The sequence below is a fragment of the Leishmania major genome, chromosome 33 (assembly GCF_000002725.2).
Source record: "Leishmania major strain Friedlin complete genome, chromosome 33".
In the NCBI taxonomy this organism is placed as follows: Eukaryota; Euglenozoa; class Kinetoplastea; order Trypanosomatida; family Trypanosomatidae; genus Leishmania; species Leishmania major.
In genome coordinates this window covers 1,052,702-1,073,733 of record NC_007285.2, presented here as the reverse complement: position 1 = coordinate 1,073,733, position 21,032 = coordinate 1,052,702, and the positions used below count along the sequence as shown (strand labels likewise).

The 21,032-nt window shown below is 61.0% G+C and overlaps 5 protein-coding genes across 5 annotated transcripts; all 5 read right to left on the bottom strand.

Moving 5' to 3' along the window:
- Positions 1–821: 821 nt before the first annotated feature.
- On the bottom strand, positions 822–2,513 carry LMJF_33_2370 (conserved hypothetical protein; the record flags this gene model as incomplete). Its single annotated transcript, XM_001685946.1, has 1 exon — positions 822–2,513. The coding sequence occupies one exon, from the start codon at positions 2,511–2,513 to the stop codon at positions 822–824; it is 1,692 nt and encodes a 563-aa protein (XP_001685998.1).
- Positions 2,514–3,371: 858 nt separating this feature from the next.
- On the bottom strand, positions 3,372–6,158 carry LMJF_33_2360 (conserved hypothetical protein; the record flags this gene model as incomplete). Its single annotated transcript, XM_001685945.1, has 1 exon — positions 3,372–6,158. One exon carries the CDS (start codon positions 6,156–6,158, stop codon positions 3,372–3,374), a length of 2,787 nt encoding a protein of 928 aa, XP_001685997.1.
- Positions 6,159–10,169: 4,011 nt separating this feature from the next.
- LMJF_33_2350 (conserved hypothetical protein) lies at positions 10,170–12,722 on the bottom strand (the record flags this gene model as incomplete). Its single annotated transcript, XM_001685944.1, has 1 exon — positions 10,170–12,722. One exon carries the CDS (start codon positions 12,720–12,722, stop codon positions 10,170–10,172), a length of 2,553 nt encoding a protein of 850 aa, XP_001685996.1.
- A 1,802-nt stretch (positions 12,723–14,524) lies between these two features.
- Positions 14,525–15,994, bottom strand: LMJF_33_2340 (putative succinyl-coA:3-ketoacid-coenzyme A transferase, mitochondrial precursor; the record flags this gene model as incomplete). The annotated part of the gene is made up of 1 exon (XM_001685943.1): positions 14,525–15,994. The coding sequence occupies one exon, from the start codon at positions 15,992–15,994 to the stop codon at positions 14,525–14,527; it is 1,470 nt and encodes a 489-aa protein (XP_001685995.1).
- Positions 15,995–17,260: 1,266 nt separating this feature from the next.
- LMJF_33_2330 (hypothetical protein) lies at positions 17,261–20,464 on the bottom strand (the record flags this gene model as incomplete). The annotated part of the gene is made up of 1 exon (XM_001685942.1): positions 17,261–20,464. One exon carries the CDS (start codon positions 20,462–20,464, stop codon positions 17,261–17,263), a length of 3,204 nt encoding a protein of 1,067 aa, XP_001685994.1.
- Positions 20,465–21,032: the final 568 nt, after the last annotated feature.

Genomic DNA, 21,032 nt, shown 5'->3' with positions numbered 1-21,032 from the left:
AGCCGCTGTCGGTACCAGGAGGTGAAAAAGGCGTACGACAAACGACTCGCGCCCTCGCCTGCACCGCCAGGTGGAAGTGAAGTCGCCGGGTTGACGTCGCTCATGGGTACGTCAACGCAAAGCTGCAGGAGTGACGGAAGCGCGGGATGCAGGCGGCGATGGAGCGGTTTTGCTGCGGGTTCACAGCGCTCGCGCACGTCGATGACAGCGAGAGACACGACTGTGTGGAGAGCAGCGAGAGAGAGAGAGAGAGAGCAGGTTCAAACACGTAGACGGAGCAAAGTGGATCATTGGGATGGCCCGCAGGATGCAGAAGAGGAGTGGCCTGAAATGAGGGGGGCCCAGTAAAGGAAAGCGAGGCGGAGCCACGCCTGACAGCACAGCCACAGCTTTTCGTTTGCCCGGCAATGCAGGGCATGGGAGCTGCAAGGACGGGAAGGGGCGCAACGCAGGAAACAAGCGCGCCCCCGTCGCGACGTGAGCCGCACACATCGTCGGTGGGTGGCGAAGAAAAAAAGAGAGACTAGAAGAGATGTCGTTACCCGTCAGTGGACCATCATTCTACTCTCTCGACCAACTCCACAGGTAGGGGAGGGTACGGTGAAGCATGTGTGGTGCCGCCGCTACCGCAGCAGCAGCAGCAGCACGCTCGCACCTGCGGTACACATCGGCCCTGGTCCTGCAGCTGGTCAGAGATATGCTTAGTCACGAACACCCAACGTCCTACACGCGCGCACATGCGCACACGCACACACATACATAGGTGCGTTTAACTCTCTTCCGCAGCCTTGGGCGTCCTTTATCGACAAGACCCGGCGTGGCTAGATCGGCTTCCCAGTGAAAGGATTGATGTTCACGTGCGCAGGAGGCACGCACACGTCCACCGACTCGCCCATCTCGGAGATGCCGCTGATTTTGCCGAAGGGCCGGAATTTTTGTACGTCGTTCTTGGCGTAGAACTTGAGGAGGCGGAAGCCGCTCTTCTCCGCCAACTTGCGCTCTTTGATCTGGCTCATGATGGCATTGATGCGCTCCAGCTCCTTGTTCGCCGCTGTGTCGCGTACGGCGACAATGCGCTGCAGCTCCGCTGCAATCTTGGCGTAGTACTGGTCGTGGAGGCTTTGAAACAGGTCTGACTTGCTCGCGAGCTCGTTCAGCTGTCGCTCACGGAACCCCTGCAGCGCCGACGTCAGCGCCTCGTCAAAAACGGGGCAGTCGTTGATCCACGTGTCGATCGCCTTGACGTCGGCGTTTTGCTTGGCGAAGAGTCGATTGAGCAGCAGCCGGCGCGCGGTAGTTGCGACATCGTCCTTGCGGTCGTTCTGCATAACCAGCTTGATCTTCCTGGTGCCATCCAGCGGGAAGTCCTCGCGCACGATGCGGCTGCCAGAGCGGATCTCCTTGGTCAGGTCTGTCAGCCGCCTACGCGTCCACAGAGCGAAAAGGACCTCTGATGTCTTGAGGGGCTGCACCTTGACTTCTCCAGACTCCTCCGCGACTGGTGCCACGGTCGAGAAGCCCGGTAGTGGAGGCTTGGTAGCGGCGCCGGCGGGAGTCTGCGTCGCAGGTGAGAATCCGAAGTCAACGCTGCCTGGGGAGGGTGGCTGCGCCGCCTGCTTTCCGAAGCTAAAGCTGAAAGAGATGCCGTTGGAGGAACCAGACGCGACGCTTGCAGGAGTCTCTCCCACCGACTGCGGCGCAGCGCCAAAGCCAAACCCGAACCCCGGCGTCGCCGGGGTAGTGGTGGTGGCCGCGGTCAATTGCGCAGAGCCTGCTGCGGAGAGCGTGTTTCCAAAGCCGAAGCCAGGAATACTTGTGGTTGTGGGGGCACCTGCTGCTACCGCAGCCGTGCTGCTGGATGAGGCGCCGAAGGCGAAGACGGGTGAGGCAAGCGCGGCGGCAGCGGCAGTCCCACTTCCGTCCGCGCTGGCGGTCTTTCCGCGCTTCTGCAAAAGAAACACGTTCATGTCGCTGCCGTCAGCCGCCACGACGCGCCGCCAACACATGTCCTGACCCTCCAGCGGTAGAATACGCTCTGGGGCGTTGTCCTCGGCGTCGCTGTAGGGCCAGTGGACCTTTACAATGTACTCTCCCGGCGCTACCGTCGGCTGCATGGCCTCCGCAATGATGTAGCAGTCCACCGTGACACCCTCCATACCATCGTCGCCAGCGAGCAGGTCCTCTTCGCGCAGCTGCATGAACCAGCGCGGGCTGCTGGCGGTGCGGCTCTCGAGCACCTTGCGGAACTCGCTCCAGTCGTACGGCTGCTCCCCGGTGCCAGGATGAAAAAAAGTGCGGTGCACCAGCTTTGTTGAAAAGAGCTCCTCCATCCGAATTGGGTTCTCAGCGGTCTTATCGAGCAACGGGTCGTTGGAGTCGATCCACTGCGCAAGCGCTTCCTGTTCTGCCTTCTCCTTCAACGCCCGCTTCTGCTGCGCATCCTGCCCACGCTTGGCAGTGCTGGTCGCCGTCGAGGCCTTTTTCACCGCCACCGAAGACTTCTTCGATGCCATTGGAATGTGGCTGCGTTAATGGATATGCTGCCGACTGCCGTCTCTGGTGAATACCTCTTCGCTACAGAGACGCGAGGTTGTGTTGGTGAGTACACCAGCAGTAGAACCGCAAAGAAAAAGGTCGATCCACGAAAGAGAGGAGAAGGGTGTAGAAGGCGGCGAGGGAGACAAAACACATGCACCACCACGTTCTTGCCATTGCGGTTGTCTGTCTTTGGATAGTGTGGTTGGTATTGTTGCAGCGCACCCCCTCCCCCCACCCCCACCCTCTATTTCTGCGGCGGGGACGGCCACTTCCATGAGCGCAGGGGGCGCGCGATCTAGTACAGGGTCAGCGTGGCAAGGAAAGAGCCGACGGGCAGAAGAAGAGGGGGGCGACGACAGCAAAAAATCGATTAACTCAACCAGAAAAGGAGCGCCTCACTGTGCGTGCTTGGCCGACATGGCACAAGAGGGGATGACAGGCGAGGAGAGAGCAGCGAAAGAAGAAAAAGGCGCGGCCCACCTCCCCCAGCGTGGGTGCTCCTCTCTCGCCCCCCCCCTCCTCATTGGTGAGCTTACCCATCCGCCAGATCCGTTGTGCCCCCGCAGCCCTCCGACAAGAGAGCAGAAAAAAAAATAATAATAGAAGAGGGTTGGTTCGTTGGTTTCTCGATAGCGAGAAATAAAGAGGACAGACTCACCTCGCTTCGACTTCCCTGCACAGTATACACACACTCCATCACGATACAGGGGTCACTTCAGCGCAGCTCACCCTCAAAACAGAACGCAACAGCCGACAAGACTAGACAGAAAACGGGAGCTCTTTCCACCCACTCAACCGACCCTCAGCGACATACACCGGCGCATGTGAGGCGCTCAGAAAAAGTACGTGTGGGTGGCCCGCATGCGCGTCAGGGTCGCCAGTCGCTGACGTCGTGTGCTCTGCACGCTCTCCAAGTCGTTGAAGTCCTCCATCAGCTCGTGAAAGAAGGCATACGAGCGGAGGTATTCCGCTGCGATGGAGCGCATCACATGCGACAAGAGCAGCACCATGCCTTGTTCGTAGTTGTTGAGTTCGCGGGCCGTCACAGCACTGCCAGAGGCGCTTCGCGACTCGTCGGACGAGCTCTCCGAATCTCTACCTGACTCGCTAAAGGCAGCTGTGTCAATAGCGTCCATGTCTCCACTGCCACCCCGCTCCGTGTTACGCGACGGCAGCGAAGAGCCCAGTGTGGCGCCTACCGCAGCTCTATGTGAATGCACATGGCGCCGAGCTTTCGTGCTACGCCGCCGACCCGCCACCCTGGCGAGATTTGTCTGCACGCGTGGGAAGTCGACGACGAGTGCAGTGGCCTCGGCATGGGGACGGATGCCCTGCTGCTGCGCGCTGATGCGCAAAAATGGCAGGACAAGCCCCTGACCGTTGCCAGCGAAGCTGATAACGCGGAACAGAGAGCGCCAGAGGAGCTTCATGCGGAGACGCACAGGCTTGTACTTGAAGCGGTAGCGAAAGAGGCCCCACGTAGCCAGCAGCCCACCGGCCAGGAAGACCGGCATCATCGCCATGATCTTGAAGTTGATGTCATTGCCCTCCAGCACCTCGTCAATGCCGTTGGCCACGCGGCTCACCTCCAGCGCCTGGTACGAGAGCTGGATGAGCATGATTCGCGGCAGGTGGCCAAACAGGACACTGCGAATCGGGTGTCGCACAGAGTGGCGGTACTGCTCGTCGATCAGGCCCAGGCCCTCCGGGTCCGCGACGCCAGCTCGCAACCGCTTGAACGTGCGATCGCGCAGCTCTTCCAGCCGTTTCTGCGACATGTCCGGGTACATGTCTTCATGAAAGTCGCGAATGATATTAGCAAGCGACACGGCATCCCGCTCGACTGCACCGCGACGGTCCTCGACACCGGGGCGAACGTAAAAGAGGGACTCGCGCAGTTGCATGACGGGGTCAACCACGTAAGACCAGAGCACCTGCCGCCCCACTGTCACCGTCTTCCGGGCAATCGCCGCCAGCTCCGTCGGCGACTTCGTGTATACCCACATGAACGGCGGCACGATCGTGACGGCCGCGACAAGGATGCGCCGCCAGTGCCGCGCCGTCGGTGGGCTGTGAGCACGCTGCACCAGCACCGTCAGGCGCCGCAGTAGCGCCTGGGAGCACTGCACGCACTGCAGCAGCACCCGCGCCCCTTCGCGAACGCTCGCCGGATGACCTCCATCCAGCCCGCTGCCGTCGTGAGCGGAAGGTGTGCCGGCCTCGGCAAAGTGAACCTGGTGACCGCTTGACTGAGCTGCTGGCGCCGCCTCGTCAAGTGCAGGCATGCCTAAGAGCGCGTTTTCGTCTGACGGGTGCAGTCCGGCTTCTGAATCAGGTCTCGCGATGGAGGCAGTAGCCGGCCCAGCAGCAGAAAGGCCGCCACCGCCACCACCCCAAGGAAAGCGAGCCTGCTGCTCATTCACCTCCAACGCATCTAGCGGCCGCCCGTCAGGGCAAAACATCGTCTTCAGCTCTTGCAGCGTCGACCACACGCCACGACGCAGCTCGTCCATGGCGTGCAACGAAGCCGCCTCCACCTCCTCTTCAAAGAAGCTGATGTCACTCTCGCGCTCGGCCTCATCGTGCAGTCCGCGGCGCGCGTGTGGCGTCGCCGGCGCTGCGTCGCTTGCAAAAGCGCTCTGGTCTCCTCTCTGCGGAGAGCCGGCGCGGTCGCGAGACCCCTGCGTGCGCGAGGAAGCTCTTCCGCGCCCCACGCCCGCCGCGATCGGGCTCCAGAACATGCTGTTCTGGTTTGCGTTGAAGTCACAGCCCCAAACGCCCCCGCCACGGTGAGTGTTGGCGTAGTTCGCTGGCAACGGCGACGCCGTGCAACTACTACCAGCCGTCGCCACAGGTGCTCGTGCGACCGCCACTGCTGCAGCCGCTGCCACGGGCGACATCATTACCTCGAAGCTGCGCTGCACCTGCATCAGGAGCGTGTTCAGCTGCTCCAGTGCCGTATAGACCGCCCCGATATAGCTAACAATGAGCTGAAAGACGCTCTGCAGCGTGAACATGTGCCTGCTGACCTCATACTGGACCTGGTTCAGCTGCGCGTGCAAGCCATGCAACCACACACCTCGCCAAAAAGACGCGGAGAGTGCTTGGTGAAAGGCGGCTTGGCGCGAATGCTCCTGAGCCCACGACCAGTACCACGCACTCCACGCCACAAAGCCCTGCACGCCTGAGAGGTCACGGAGGAAGTGAATCACCTGCCACCGCACCCACACCAGCAAGTGAAGCCACCCGACCAGCTCTGTTGCGTAGGCGCGCCTGTCCCAGCAGCTCGCCGCACTTGTCCTTCTTCGCGGTATACACGTCGTCGCTGGGGAGGTCAGCGGTGCCTGTGCGTCGCCAGTGTGCCATGTATGGCTGAAGGATAATGATGGCCCCGCACTGCGGAGGTCTGTGGAGGCGCCGGCCGCCATTCCACTAGCGCCGCCGCTGCCGCCGTGTCGAGAGCGCGACAGGAGTCGATCTTCACTAAGCTGCTCCCCGCTGACACCGGTGCCATTTTGCCGTGTGTGGTGGTTACCAGCTAGTTGTGTAGTTGTAGGTGAGGAAGCAGCAGGAACGTTGATCCCGTCCCCCGCTGTCTCGCTCGCTGCTGTGGCAGCCATGGACACCACCTTGCTCGGTGAAACCACCGCATGTGTCCGTCTCGCATCCGCCGTCGATGCACCCCTTTTCTCGTGAGCGTTTGTGTGGGATGCGGTGGATGTGAACGGCCCCGAGGTCACCTGGATACTCAACGACATACTCGTCGGATCCTGTTCCGCGGGGGAGGGGCCATGCGTATACCGGCGCGGCGTCTGCGTGAGATGTGAAGAAGTGTCACCGTCATCCCTTTGGCGAGCGCGGCCACCCCCAACATCATTGTCGTCGTACATGTCTGCGGTATTCCGCGGCTGAGAGGACTGGGTGATAACGACCTCGCCGGACGAGGTCGTGTGGTGAGTCTCGGCTCTCTGCGAGGCAGCGGCTGACTCGCTCGGAGAGACGGAGAGGACGGGTACCGGAGAACGCAGCCAGCCCATCACCGGCGCGGCACTGACGCTTGTCGACACAGGGGCAGCAGAGAGTGCCGGCGTGGGTGCGAAGGGGGTACGCACCCACTGCGGGACGCGAGTTCGCCGCGCCCTCGCAGCATTCGAGTTAGCCGCAGCAGCACTAAGGGAGATATTCGAGGTGGAGCGAGGGAGAGGAGCAGCGGCGATGGTGTCAGTGCGCCGTGCCCACCCACGCAACCGCTCCCAGAGGTGCGAGGCGGCTCCATGGACAGAAGCCCCGGCCGCCACTGAGGCCTTTTGCTTATCGGAATTCGCTTCTTCGAATGAGGGCGCCACCAAGGGAGGGTCCGCAGGGAGAGAGACTGGCAACGGCAGCCTGCTCGGTGAAGTGCACGCCTCCTGCTCGACAGCGAACTCGCCACATCCACGTGGATGCGCTGGCTGAACTCGTCGCGCATCAGCATCTACGCCACGTGGTCTGGAACCAGCTTTAGCGGCTTCCTCTCCACCCGTGCCATCCTCCGCTCGTGCAGCGCTTCCTTGCAGCAGGACGCTTGACGGAGAGAGGATGGTAGCGTTGAGTTCGTCACTCCCGCCTTCGCGCACCGAGGTGGGAGGGTGGTGTAGACTGGCGTGAGCGCCGAAAGTATCGTCCAGTACGGCGCACAGAAGTTTCTCCAAGTCGACGAGGGTGTGAAGGTGGGTGGCAGCATACTGTTCAATGAGCGCGCCACTCACCGCCCCATGCCGCAGGTGCTCGGCGATAAGAGGGGTGTGGGTAAAGCGAGCGTAGACCTTGCCTGACTGCGCCTCTAGCACGTTGGCAAAGCTGTGACGGTAGAAGATGGGCGTGCGCACGTCGACACCGTGCGTGGTCATGGTGCTCTACAAAGACGTGGGCGTTGGCGGTTCACCAAGACTCCCCTCTTCCGCTGGCACTCTTTCTTTTTCGGCTAAAGCACCCCTTCACGCACATGGTGGGCCCAACACTGCACCGCGTCTCCGTCCTCGTGCACGCGGCAGACGCGCACCTCGTCGAAGGCACTGAGGCGGGAGAGAGGCAAGGCAGAGGGCGAAGAGCGAGAGAGAAAGAGAGCCAACAAGCATGCAAAAACACGGGGCGCCAAGTTAAACGAGGGCAGCTACCTCTGTGGACGCGCTTCAGTGTGCTCGTGCGTGTGTGTGTGTGTGTGTGTGTGTGTGTGTGTGTGTGTTCGTGCAGAGCGAGGAAGACAGAAGCACATGTGAAATATATATATATATAGATATATGGCATTAGCGGTGCGTACGGATATGTTGGCTAAGCACGCGCTCAGTCTCACCACGGCTGATGGAGGATGATCACTGGAGAGGGAGGTGAAGTGAGAGGTGGACCGCAACGAGCTTTGGGTGGCCCGTAGGAGGGGGGTAGACGGATTAGAGAGAACAGTGTGTCTGTATAAGATTTTGCGAGCGAGACGCTCCCCTCAGATTCTTGCAGCGCAGTGACTTAAAGATGGGGGCGACGGGTGGACAGCTTGTTGCCCCCCCCCTCTGTGTATACGCGGAGAGAGAGAGAGACAAAGAGCGCTGGAATAGCAGGAAACAACACAATAGGCTGCGTCGCAATGCCTTGCATGTGTGTGTGTGTGTGTATGTGTGTGTGTGTCTGTGTGTGGACGTGTGCGTGGTGATACAGATAAAAATGAGAACTGGGTGCCGCACACACGCTGACTTGCCCACAAAAATGAGAACAAAAAAGTGCAAGCAGAAACGTATGTGGGCAGACAGAGAGAGAGCGAGCGGCGCACGCGCAGCCAAAACACGAACAGGAAGCGTGGTGCCTGCCGTAGTGCTTTCCGGGTGCAAGCCCGACCCGCCTTGCCAGCGGGAAACCAGAAACGTGTCAACGATAGAAGAAGCGAGAAGGGGGGGGGGCGGAAGTGCTGACAGAGAACGAGGAGGGAAAAAAAAAGCAGCGTTACGGTTTCGTTTTGAAGTGGCAGGGAGAGCGAAACATGCCGATGGGGCGCACAACGAGAGAGAGGGCAACACTAATGCAGTGAAACCCCCATCAAGGGCATCCAGACGACTGAATGCCCTGAATGCCGCCCGAGCACGCACAAAAAAAAAACGCAGCGGCGTACGAGGAGGTACCTCCGGTGTGCCGCTGCTCCCCTCTTCTGTTAACGGTAGCTCAACAAAGCAGGGAAACAAAGGAGTGGCTTCCCCACCCTGCGTGTGTGTTGGGGTGCGGGGGTGATGCGCGACAGAGACGTCAGAGGGGGTATCCTCGATGAGCTACGCTACTCCTGGTTTCCACATTACGGCGTGAATGTCTGCTCGTAACATCAACTTCGCTGCGGATGCTGCTCACTGACCAACCGACACCCACATCCGTTGACTCACCACTGTGGGACAAGTACAACGCATTTCGCCTTTGGCGCCTACCCTCTTCAACGCATCAGCGTGTGCGCATAAAAGTTTCCAGTGCTGTTTTCGATTTCTCTTCTTCTCCACAGCACATGCACAGCGAGGTTTCATCGACTGCTTGCCACTGGATCGGTGAATCTACGTGAGCTCTCCGCCACTCCCCTATCTGGTTTACAACTCCAGCTGTCCAATCACGTCAACCATTGCTGCAGTGCTTCCTCCACTCCCACCCCGCCCCTCCCCGAGACACACACCAACTAGCACGCCACCACACAGAGAGTGGGAGCAAGAGATGGAGCAAGCCGTTGAAGGGCGTGGGCGCAAAGAGCGTCATAATGGCTCGACAAGACAATCACAGCCATGAAAAAAAAAGAACAACACAGTCAACGGAGCGAGCGCCTGTGTCGATTTGCTAACCGTGTATACGCACTCTCACACATGCATGTGTATACAGAAAGAGGGCAAGCAGAGAGCACGTCAGGTTGGTCGAAAGGTCGCTGCACCATCCACGTAAAGCCTGACAGCGCAAAGTCTATAGCATTTCTTGGGAACGTTGAGGGTAGTGCACGGGAGCGAGGTGAGCCGGAGGCGCTCGAAAACAGGAAAGAGGAGGCGCTCGGGCGGGTTTCTAGGGTATACGTGCGCGTGCGTGCGCCAATACCTGCGCATGCGCTCTCGTGAGGATCCACTTCAAAGGCCGAAACGAAGAAAACACAGTATGCTGCAACATTTTCTGGTCCCCAGCCTCAACTGCAATAACGGCGCACGCTTCTGCGGGGTACTCTCTCGCAAGCGGGGCAAAAGACACGAGCCTGCTGGAACGCCCACCTACCAAGACAACATGCCCACGACACTCACAGACGCTCGCCCACTGGCCGGACCCTACACGGGGAGGGCGATGGAAAACAAACCTTTCACAGCATTCGCACGAAGATTACAAAGAAGGCAGCCCCGACAACGAAGAGAGCGCCTTGTTGTCACCACGTGCATTCCACCGCACAACCTTCGTGAAAATACACTCTATACAGCTCGTGGCAGGCCGTATAGAGTGGTGCTTTACGCCCTGACGCATGGCAGAGAATGGGCTCGCTGAAGCGAACACAACAGAATCCCCGATACACGTGCGCACCCCACAAACATACATCAGCAACAAGGCAGCCAAGCCACACCACTGATGCAGCGCATCAAGGATCACCGAGGGCATGCTGGTCAAGGGAAGCCGTCGGCTTCGGCGGCGGAGAGGCCCGCCACACGCGATGCTGCCGCAGGCGTCACGGTCAAATCACCGAAGAGCTCATCGAACTCGGCGTCGAGGTCCGCAGCGATTTGCGGTGCAGATGCTCCGCGCGCCGCCGTGGCTGCCGCTGGAGCAGCCGAGGACGTCGGGGGTGACACTGGCTCCAGTGACACCGCCGCCGCCGCCACGGCGGGTGACGATGCCGGTGCAGTCAAGTGCCGCCGTTCGGAAGCGGAGACAACGGCTGCCGAGGACGGCGCTGCAGGGGCTGAAGGCGCCACCTCGGCTGCCACGGGTGGCGACTCCAGCACCACCGTGCCGCGCAGCGGCCTAGCCGGGATGGACGTGATGAGGTCCAGATCCTCTTCGGCGCAGTCCTCGCCAAGCGAGAAAACCTGCTGCGGCTGCCGCGATGGTCGCACGGCGGTAGGATGAGCTATGGCGGTGGGAATGGCCGCTTGGCCACCCGTGGAACTTTTCGACGCAGCGGAGGGAGCGGTGGCAGAGGAGGGGGCTGAACCGCTGATGGCGGTCGTCGTCATCTGAGCTGCCGCGAGCTTGCCACTCACGGAGGACAGCGCTGTCAGGGCCTGCTCGCTGGTCTCACTGAGGCTCTCGCGGACACGCTTCATCATCCCCCAGCCCCACGAGCCGGCCGCCGCCACGCCCTCCTTCGCCTTCGTGCCCAGCTCCTGGGCCTTCTGCCGCACCTCAGCCCCTTCCACCTGCGCGAGGTAGCCTGACACCTCGTTGAGAGCGGCAGAGATTTTGTGCGCCGTTTTCGACGCCTGCTGGCCCCAGTCGATGCTGGAGACACCCCGCTTGCCCGTCGCGTTTTCGAGCGCCGCGGCAGCAGCGGGGCTCATGATAGCGTCAATGATGTGATTGCGGATCAGCGGAATCGTCGTCTTGAAGCCGCCTGGCACGATGCACACGAACGGGAACGCCTGTCGGTTGACGAGGTAAAGCGCCAAGACCTTGAGCAGGTTCACCTCCTCCACGATCGGCCGCCCGGTGCCAAAGAGGGCAAGGGGGTGCCCGCGGCAGGACTCGAGCCGCCGCAGCGCCTCCGCGAGGTCCTCGTGGTGGTAGCTCAGCACATCCCCTACGTGGACGGCCGTGGGCAGCCGCGCGTACTCGAAGCTCTCCCGTGAACGGCAGTCGGCAATTACGTACTCGTGTGAGGGGAGCGCGTCTCCGCCGCCCTGTGCCGCTGCGCCGCGCTTCGCAAACGCAGAGGCGATGTCGGACCGCTCCAGCGGTAGGCTTGGTGTCTTGGCGTAGTACTCCTGCAGCTCCTTCGACGTCTTGTTCAGCGCACCGGCATCCGGGTAGAGGCAGAAGGCCAGCATGCGCTGTGTTGACAGCGGTGTGACACGGTAGAGCAGATCGGCATTCTGCAGCAGGGACTTGCCGCCCCACACAGGTGTCGGGGCGGTTGCGCGGCCGTCCACCAGCTCAGGGTTGATCGCGTCTGCCTTGCACGCTGGTAGCGTGAACTTCATCTTGTCGAGGTGCTGCGTCAGCGCCTGCTTTGTGCTCAATAGCATGAGCGACCGACGGTGGGTGATGAGGTAGGCGTGTGCCACGTAGGGGACCATGGCGGGGTCGCCCAGGATGAACACCCAGTCCAGCACCTTCAGCGCTGTGTCGTAGTCCGACTGTAGAACCAGCAGACGCCGCGACCAGTCGAACAAGTACGTGCCTATATTCACCTGCTGCTGGTCCATGTGGGTGACGAGTTGAGGGTCGTAGAACTGCAGCATCAGGCGCAGCAAAGACGTCGTCGCAGGCTCGTAGAGGTGAGAGGCCGCTGCCACAATGAAATCCTTCTGCAGCACACAAAGCATTCGATAGAGAGTGCGCAGCAGCATATTCTTGTCCGTAGAGCGGCTACCGGCCACCACGTACGTTACGCACAGGATGACCTCCATCATTGCCGGATTGAAGTAAAAGGTCGCATCGGCGCCCAGGCGGTAGAAGAGGCCGGCGAGTTCGTCGGTGGTGATGTGGAGGGTGGTGGGGAAGAGGGCGGCGGCCTGCTTGGCCATGTGCACGTGTGTCTCCAGTGCCTGTTTTGTGTACGTCGTCCAGTCCTCCTGCCCAGCTGCCCCGCCCGGCACCGCCGGGTCATCACCGTCCTCGAGAAGAAGCAGGCAGTACAGCTGGAACCGCTGCGGGCGAGTAAGCTCGGTGGAGAGCTGCGGAACGCGCATGCACATCTTCTGCAGGGAGCGCAGAGAGGTGCCGCCGCGCCTCGCAGCCTCATCGTTGTCGAGCACGCTCATCAGTGCCGCCAGAGCATTCTGCGTTTTGGCCTCTCCTGTTGAGTGAGGAGAGGGCGGCGACTCCGTCGCTGTCGCCTCGCTGGGTTCGGCAGCGGCCATCTTCGGATGCGATGCGCCCTCCGTGACAACTGCGCCTTCCGCCAGACCGGTCAGTGGCGGTGTGGCTGCAGCGATGGGGGCGGCCTCCACCCCTGGCGCGTGTGACGGCAGGTCCGTCGTGTGGTTGTTGCTCTCCATCGTCGCCCGCGCTGCGCCGGCGACACGGAAAACGAGAGAAAGAGAGAGACACGGTAAAATACAAAATCCCGAGAAGGGGGGCCAAAGGGAGCGGTCCTGGGCTACAGCGGCGGTCTTGCTGTGCGCGTGTGCTTGTGCTGGCACCTGCCAAAAGAGCAGCGTGCACGACAGGGGGAGGGGAGGGGAGGGGCAGAGAGGAGAGGAGAGGAGAGGAGAGGAGAGGACGGTGGAAAGGCGCGCAGCAGCGCATCGAGTGCGAACTGCAGGGAAGGTGAGAGCCGTCGGCGAGAAGTGGGGGGAGGTGGGGCAGCGGGAGGGAGGCCGGCAACGCGCCACGTGTCCCTCTTGCCCGCCTCCTGCAGCAGCATTCGCCTGGCCTTCTGTGAGCGGCGACGCACAGCAGAGAGGAAAACGCTTGCCTGCAATACGCGTCCGGCCCATGGAGCGGTGCTGCGCGCCAGCACACAACCACCAGCAGTCCCTCTCGCAGGCGAGTCGGCACCCAGCAGCCCCACACCGCAACCAACACACACCACTTCCCTTCCTGGTTTCGAGTTCTGCTTTTTCCACCGTCGGTGGTGTTGATGAACGCCCTGCGCTTCAACACAGCCAAACGCGAAACTAAAAGACTGAGAGAAACACGGAGAGGGAAAGAGGCTTGAGAAAGGGAGGGGGGAAGAGACTTTCCGAGGTCTTCACACCACCCTTTAAGCATTAGTTACACATCGCTCTGCACACGCGTGGTCATGCCACAGGCCGCCCCCCCCATCGCGTGGTGCCAAGCAGCCGCACGCACGCACGGTACAGCAATGCGCCGACGCAGTCATCGGAGCACGCCCCCTGCCTCACACACTACACCCACACACACGCGCTCTGCAGGTCGCCTCACAGCCGCGCCCCCTATGCCGCTCGCCATTCGGTGCATCCCCCTCGGGATGGCACTCGGGCTCCCCCCTCTCTCCACCTCTGTAGGCAGCGTGAGGGCCGGGTGGCATGAGCTCGAGTCACGCTGGCACGCTGCCATGCTATATGCGCAATACAGACGTGTTCGCTGCCGCAGGTCGCTCCAACGCAACGCCGATCCGCGACCTGACCGCCGGCATGCCCGTAGCGGTGCACTGCTCTGACCTCCTCACACCGTAGGCGCTTGACCGCGTCACCACCGGCAGCGGGGTGCTCGGCAGTTGGCAGGGATAGTGGGGGCAGGGGCTGCATGGCTTCCCCACCGAAAGTGAGGGTGCACTGGCGCTTGTGGTGCCACGCACTGAGGGGTGTCTTCCCCGTCATCCAGGGAGGAGAAAGCGACGAAAAAAAAGAAGGAACAAAATGCAGATAGGGGTGCTGCGAGCAATGTGCTCATCTGCGACGAAGCGTCGAAGGAAAAGTGCGAACGTTGGCGCAGACTACAACAAGCGAAGGGAGGCTACAACGTTCGCGAGCGTATACATATATATATATATATATATATAGATATACATATATATATTTATCTTTAGGGCACAAAAAAATTGAAAAGGGGGGCCGTGCTCTTCTGCAGCTCTCACAGTGAAGAATTGTGTATATATATGCGCCCACCAGCCAGCATATACCGGTCACCAGCGCCTTCACCAGACCTTCGCAACGCTCGCAGAAGAGGCTTCAAGGTATGCTCCGTGGCGTCGGAGAATATATAGAATGCTTGAATAGGCATCGATAGCAGTCAGAGGCGCCTCGCAGCTTCGAGTGAAAGGGACCTCCTGCTCTAGGGTCATCGATGACGCGATCGGCACTCTCAGACTGCGAGATACACATGACCCACTCGTTCAGCCGGATATGGGGGCTGCGTACGCTATCGGTTTTACCTTGTCCACTTCAAAGTGAGCAGCAGTGCACTTCTTGATGTCGTCTACTGTCAGGCCCTCTGCGACCTCCTTCAGAACGAGATGTTTGTCGATCACATCAAATACGGCTTTTTCCGTGATGATGCGGGTCACGCAATGCAGGCCCGTCACAGGCAGCGAGCACCTCTCCACAAGCTTCGAGTCGCCTCTCTTGTTGCAGTGCGACATCGTCACCACCACGCGAGAGCCGCTCGCGACGAGGTCCATCGCACCACCAGGGCCGTTGACGAGCTTGCCGGGGATACCCCAGTTCGCGAGGTCGCCGTTCGACGAAACCTCAAGCGCACCCAGCATCGTCAGGTTCATGTGGCCGCCGCGAATCATCGCGAACGACGTCGCGCTGTCGAAGCACGCTGCTCCCGGCAGGAACGAGATCGTCTGCTTTCCGGCGTTGATCCAGTCAGCGCTCACCTTGTCCGCTGTCGGGAACGGGCCCATGCCCAGCAGCCCGTTCTCAGAATGCAGTGTCACCGTCACGCCGGCGGGCATATAGTTCGCCGCCTCCGTGGGGATGCCGATGCCGAGGTTCGCGTACACGCCGTCTGTAAACTCCAGCGCCGCTCGCCGCGCGATCTTCTGGCGGTCGTCGTTTGGGTTCACGCTGCTCGGCTCTGCGCCGCTACCGGACACCGTTCGCTTCTCGATGGGCACCTCGTACGACGCTTGCACAACGCGGTGCACGTACACGCCAGGCAAGTGCACGTCGTCCGGGTGGATTTCGCCGTTCTCTACCACCTGCTCCACTTCTGCAATCACGCGCCGCCCACACTGCGCAGCGGGGATGTTAAAGTTGCGGGCAGTCCCGCGGAACACAAGGTTGCCGCTCTTGTCCGCCTTCAGCGCCTTCACAATCGCGTAATCCGGTCGGATCGTCTCCTCCAGAACGTACCACCGATTCCCGAACTGCCGCGTCTCCTTCGGCGCCGAGATGACACACGGCACGCCGTTCTTGTCGTACCGGATAATTTGCCCTCCTGTCTGACGCTGCGTGCCATACGCCGTCGCCGTGTAGAAGGCAGGGATGCCCGCGCCGCCAGCACGCATGCGTTCCGCCAGTGTTCCTTGCGGCACAAACTCGAGCTCAACGTCGCCCTCGAGGTAGCGCCTCTTGAAGATCTTGTTCATACCCACAAAAGAACAGCATATGCGGCGCACCTGCTTCGTCTCGATGAGACGAGCGAGACCGAAGCCGTCGATACCCGCCGAGTCCGTGTAGAGAATCATGTCCTTTGGACCCTTTTTGCACATGGCGCTGATGACAGCGTCCGGCACACCACTGCAGCCAAATCCGCCGACCGCCACAGAGATTCCATCCGTCATGTCCGCGACGGCCTCCTCCAAGGACTGTACCTTGTCGAGGCCGACAAGGCGCCAGAAGTTACGGCGAAGCATAATGGCGATGCGAGATGGTAGTCTGACACGTTGTCGTTCTGAGCGATGATGGTTTTTTGTTGTTGGTTGGTGCTTTCGGTTGTGTTCACTTTCCACGTGGATATGTCGGCGGAGGCGCGCACAACGGATGACAGCAACGTGAAAAAAAAAGAGAAGAAATCAAAAATAACGGAGGAAATTAAAAGAAAAGGCACGAGAAGGGCGACAAGTAACAGCAGGCGAAGCTGTTAGACGTACACTTTTGATGGAGGACACACCAGCACGCTTATCTCGGAGGAGAATAGCACGTGAGGGGGTGGGGGGGGAAAGGGGGGAAGGGTGAAGCGACGGAAGACGAGGGTTCGCCTGCGTTAGGCGTAGGGCAAAGCAAAGGGAAGGAGGCTGCGGTAAAAAGCACCGCGACCAGGAAGGTCGTGTCATCGTAGGTAGCGACCACACAAGGAGGACGGGAAGCGCGGCAGGTGTAAGGGTGCCCAAGTGATGGTGGTGGGGGGGGGGGGAGTGGTGCGTGAGAAAAACGGAGCCACACCCATGCGTGCGCGTGGGTTCGGGAAGGGGAAGGGATGGGAAGAGGGAAGGCGTGAGTGCCCCGGTGCGCGTCCGTGTTTCGTGTGTGTGGGCGTGTGGGTGTGGGGAAGGGTGGTGGTTGTTTTGTGGGAGAAAGAGATGAACCAAATGGAAGAAGGCGAGTGAGCGAGGATGTGCGGTGGCGCGCGAAGGATTTGTGCGAGCGAAGGGGTCCGGTCGGCTCGCGTCTGCATCGACCGGGCCACGATGCTAAAGGGGAAGCGAAGTCAGACGGCCTTCATGCCCCCTCGTGCATCGACGGGGGGGGGGCACCGGAGAGGTGCAAACGGTGTTGTTGGTCTTCTCGGAGAAAGGAGAAGGCGCAAAGAGATGGGCTGCGCACAACACGCGAAGGGGCCCGAGAACAGAGAGACGGGAGCCGTTCACTGACACGCTGCAACGGGCGAAGCCGAAAAGAGGGGCGGGCGAAGGCGGGAGTATGCCCGCTCAGCGAAAAAAAAAAACGCGGCGAAGATTGCACTTGGAGAGCTGCGCGTGCACGACAAGGATGGGAGAACGCCGTGAGCGGAGCGCTGATGCGGGAGGAGGAAGGGGGCTCTCGCTGAGCAGAGGTGGCGCACAAGCAAAGATGCAAAAGACAGCTGCCGTTGCGGCTGCTCCTCGTTTTTTTTTTCTTTGAACTTCGCCACTCGAGAAAAGTGCGCGTCTGGCCTCACAGGCACACGCGCGCAAACATGCTCAAGCGGAGAGAAGAGTGTCGCCGTCCGCCTTTAAGCGCATCGTTCCGGACAGCACCTCGGAGAGACGCGATGGCCCGCGGTGTGGCACGACTGGGTTCATCCCATGACTGACTGATAGCTGCGCGTTTTGTCCCTGCCGTGCTCGCTCTGGTTCGTCGCCTGCGGGATCAGCGCAGATATCCGCAGACGCGGCCTTCAGTGTGGACGCAACGTGGGTTTCTTTCGCACGCCTCATCGCATCGCACGGAAGAACCTCCGCTCCCGCCCCGGGACACCGCAGAAGTGTCAAGGCGTCTTCGATTCGCTCCTTCACGCCGTCCACCGCCTCCACGATGGCGTCCTGCCAACCCTGCAGACACTGCTGCCGCCTTGCCTCGCGCGTCTCCTCTGCGTCTCGGATATTGTCCAGCACCCGCTCCACATTGCGCAGTTCCTGCGTCGCGTCTGCCAAGTGTGCAAAGCCTAGCCGCGCATCCGAAGAGAGGGTCACCGACTTTGCTGCGGAGTCGAGTGGCATGCAAGATGAAGCTGCTCGGCGGAGCTCGGCGGGCTCGGTGACATAGGCAGCGACGTAGGGAGACAGCTGAGAAGTAGGAGAGGCGTTCATGCCTGATGGGCGAGCCTGCGGTGGTCGAGCCCCCGACAGCCAATGAGACCCATCAGGTGAGTGATGCGAGGGTGACACTGTGGACACTGTCATGCCGTCGTGGGAAGGCGCTGATCGCTGGAGAAGATCACACATCTCCGCGTACACTCTCTGCTGTTGTGCGGTTCGTTTTCTGGTGGCCCCGGAAAAAGCAATCGATGACGACGGTGAGGGCGAATCACCGCCAAAAGAAGTGCCGCCTCTCTCAGCATGCCGCTGCGACGGTGCCTCCCGGCAAGCCCCATGAGCTCTGCTCAATGAGTTGTGCACAGCGTCCCTCGCGGAGCATGACATCTGTTGGGAACGAGGAGAGGCGCTGGTCTTGTAGGCTGTATCTTCGTCCTGTTTGTGGGTGCCCAACAAGGCGTGTGTGTTGGAGAAAACTCGCTGGTAGTCTCTCAGGAGTGTGGCGCTGACCTGCTGAACGTGAGCCTCCGCGCGCAAGATGGACTTGTGAACAGCGCGCACAAAAGCAAAATCGAGCAGAGGGGAGGAAAAAGGCAGTGCAGTCGCCGCGCAGTGCACATTGTCCGTCTCGCGAGCAGGCAAACTGTTGTTCAGGTGATGCCTACAATCCTCATGCATGGCACGCCATCGTCCGCGAAGGGCCTGCCCTGCGTCATCTCGCCATACCATCTCGCTCGCGCAGCCACGAATGTTGGTCGCTGGTGCCTGGAGCCGCTGCGGCTCCTGCTCGATGATCCGCTGCACGTCGGCGACGGCATCCCGTACCAGCCGGCACACAGCCACACGCATGTTCTGCACTGTATTTGTGAGGCCCTCGAGTACGGTCGTCGTGTAGCTGGAGCTGCGCAAGGACTGAACCTCCTTTTGTAGCCGGCAAATATAGCTGCGCTCGTGGCGGAGTTGCCGTTGTGCCTCAGCGAGAGCCTCGTCGTACGCGGCCTTCTCCACTGCTCCCCGATGCTGCAATGCCGCAGCGGCGGCAGCTTTGGGTGCCTTGACGCTGAACGCGTCTACCGCATCCGTGACTACGCCGACAGAAGAGCGGCGCTGCAGGATGGATTGTGTCGTCTGGCATCCTGCAACGGCCCTTCCATGAGTGTGTGAGTCTTCGTCTTGTCGGCCGCGCTCGTGCGACAGCAGCAGCTGCTGAGATTGCTCGAGTCTTGCGCGCAGCTCCTTGACTTCATTGGAAAGAGCGTGCTCCGCCTTGGCTGCACGCGCAGCTGCGGTGGCTTCTCGTGCGACTCGCTGGTACCCATCCGACACGCGTGCCAGCACGACCTGCAGCAGCTGTCGATGCTGCTGGCAGCGCAAGAGCCCGGCATTCGATAGACCAGCCCGTATGGGAGCGCCGCACGCGTCAGCAGATGGCGGCAAAACCGGTGCAGTGAGCTGTTGCTGTGAAACGAAAGTTTCGATCTTCATCGAAGTGCCATTGGAGCCTGAGCGCGACAGCTCAGCCACGCCTTCTCCACCCGTCGGCGAGGACGCCCGCTGCGAGGAGGAGAAAGCAGCGCTCACACCGTTGTCCTGCATTGCTGAGAGCACTGCAGTCAGCACCGCAGCCTCGTCGAAAAGGACCGGTGCCGCCGTCGCCTGGGTGTCGTTGCTGAACAATTCTGAAGTAGGCGAGCAGTGCACCAGCTTTGCGTCTGCAGTCACATCTCTGTCAAGCGTGTGTCCTACCTGTACGTCAGCGCCTGCAACCGCTAGCGTAGTCTCCGCGGCGGCAGTTAGCTGAGAGCAGAGTGCTTGGAGCGCAAGCTCGGCGGCGGCGGCACGCTCCTCGGTGATCCACAGCTTCCTTTGCAGCTCCGCTACCTGAGCAGTCACTTCGGCTGCACGCTCAGGTTTCACGTCAGCTGCTGCTGCTCGCAAAGTCGCGCACTCTGCCTGCATTCTTGCCTGCGCGGCCATCGCCTCATCGGACTGGCGCCGGCACCCCAGCTGCTGCTCCAATGATTTCCGCCGCTCGTCTTGGACCTCCGACAGTTCCCTCCGCAGAGTGACCACCTCCGCAGCCAAGGTATCAGCATTCGACTGTGCCAATACCTCGGCATTCCGCAGCATCTGCAGCTGTTCTTCGTACGCTCGGCTGAGCTGCGCGAGAGCCTGCTCCTTCTCCAGTGCAAGTACCTTTTTCTCCGATGCATGGCGCTGCTCAACACGTGCAACCGCTGCCTCACGCTGCTGGTAGCGGCGCTCCAGCTCCTCTTGGATTCGCAGAAGCACACCCAGCTGGCGCCGCAGCTCCTCGTTTTCCACCCAAACCTCCTCGCGTAGGGCAAGGTGTGAAGCGGTCGCCTCCTCTGCCTGCTGCGGCTGCAGCTGCGCGAGCTCCACCGGGACATTCAGTGTCGCTGTTGACCGGATCGCCTGATCGACGTTGCTGGTGGATTTCGTCGCCGGTGATGCGCTACCCGAGGACGGGCTCGACGCAGCCTTTGCCGTGTAAGGCGGTGCCTTGGCCACGGATCTCGGCAGCAAATCAGACGGCTGCGGCCCGGCCTCTCTCGAAGGGGGCACCGCACACGCCGGAAACGACTGCGACAGCTGCGATGATACTGCCTTTTCTCTCTCACGCGTCATGGGCGCAGCTGCGGGAGTGTGCAACAAGGCATCGTGGGCAGCCTCACTGGTAGTCAGTGGTGCACCCGGGCTGCCCTTCCTGCCATCGGAGGCGGCCAGTGTAGAGGACAATGCAGCATCGATAGAATCATCCGCTAGAGCTGGCGAGGCTAGCACTGCAGCTTGACGATGTCGAGAGTGGCCTTGGACATCCCAAGAGCCAAGCGGCGGTCGCCCTTCAGCTTCGAGCATCCTCGGATCGCTAGCGTGCTCCCCCCACTCAGCCTCGCTCGTGTTCTCCGACAGCATCCACCGCTGAGACAGTGGTGTTACGGATCGCGCGGAACGGAAGAGCGCTTGTGCTTCATGGGAACAGAAGGGTGGCGGTGGCGGAGATGGCAGCGTGTCGTCCGTCGAGTGATACGGCCGCTTAACCGACGAAAATACACCGCTGGTGGTGGTGAGCGCGGGTATCAGAGGTGTCGAGGGAGCCTCCTCCATGCCCCTCTGCAGCGGCGCGGCGGCGTGCGTTGGAAGCGATGCTGACGCCCGTAGCGCGCACTCGACAAGAATGAAAATGGTGATGGTG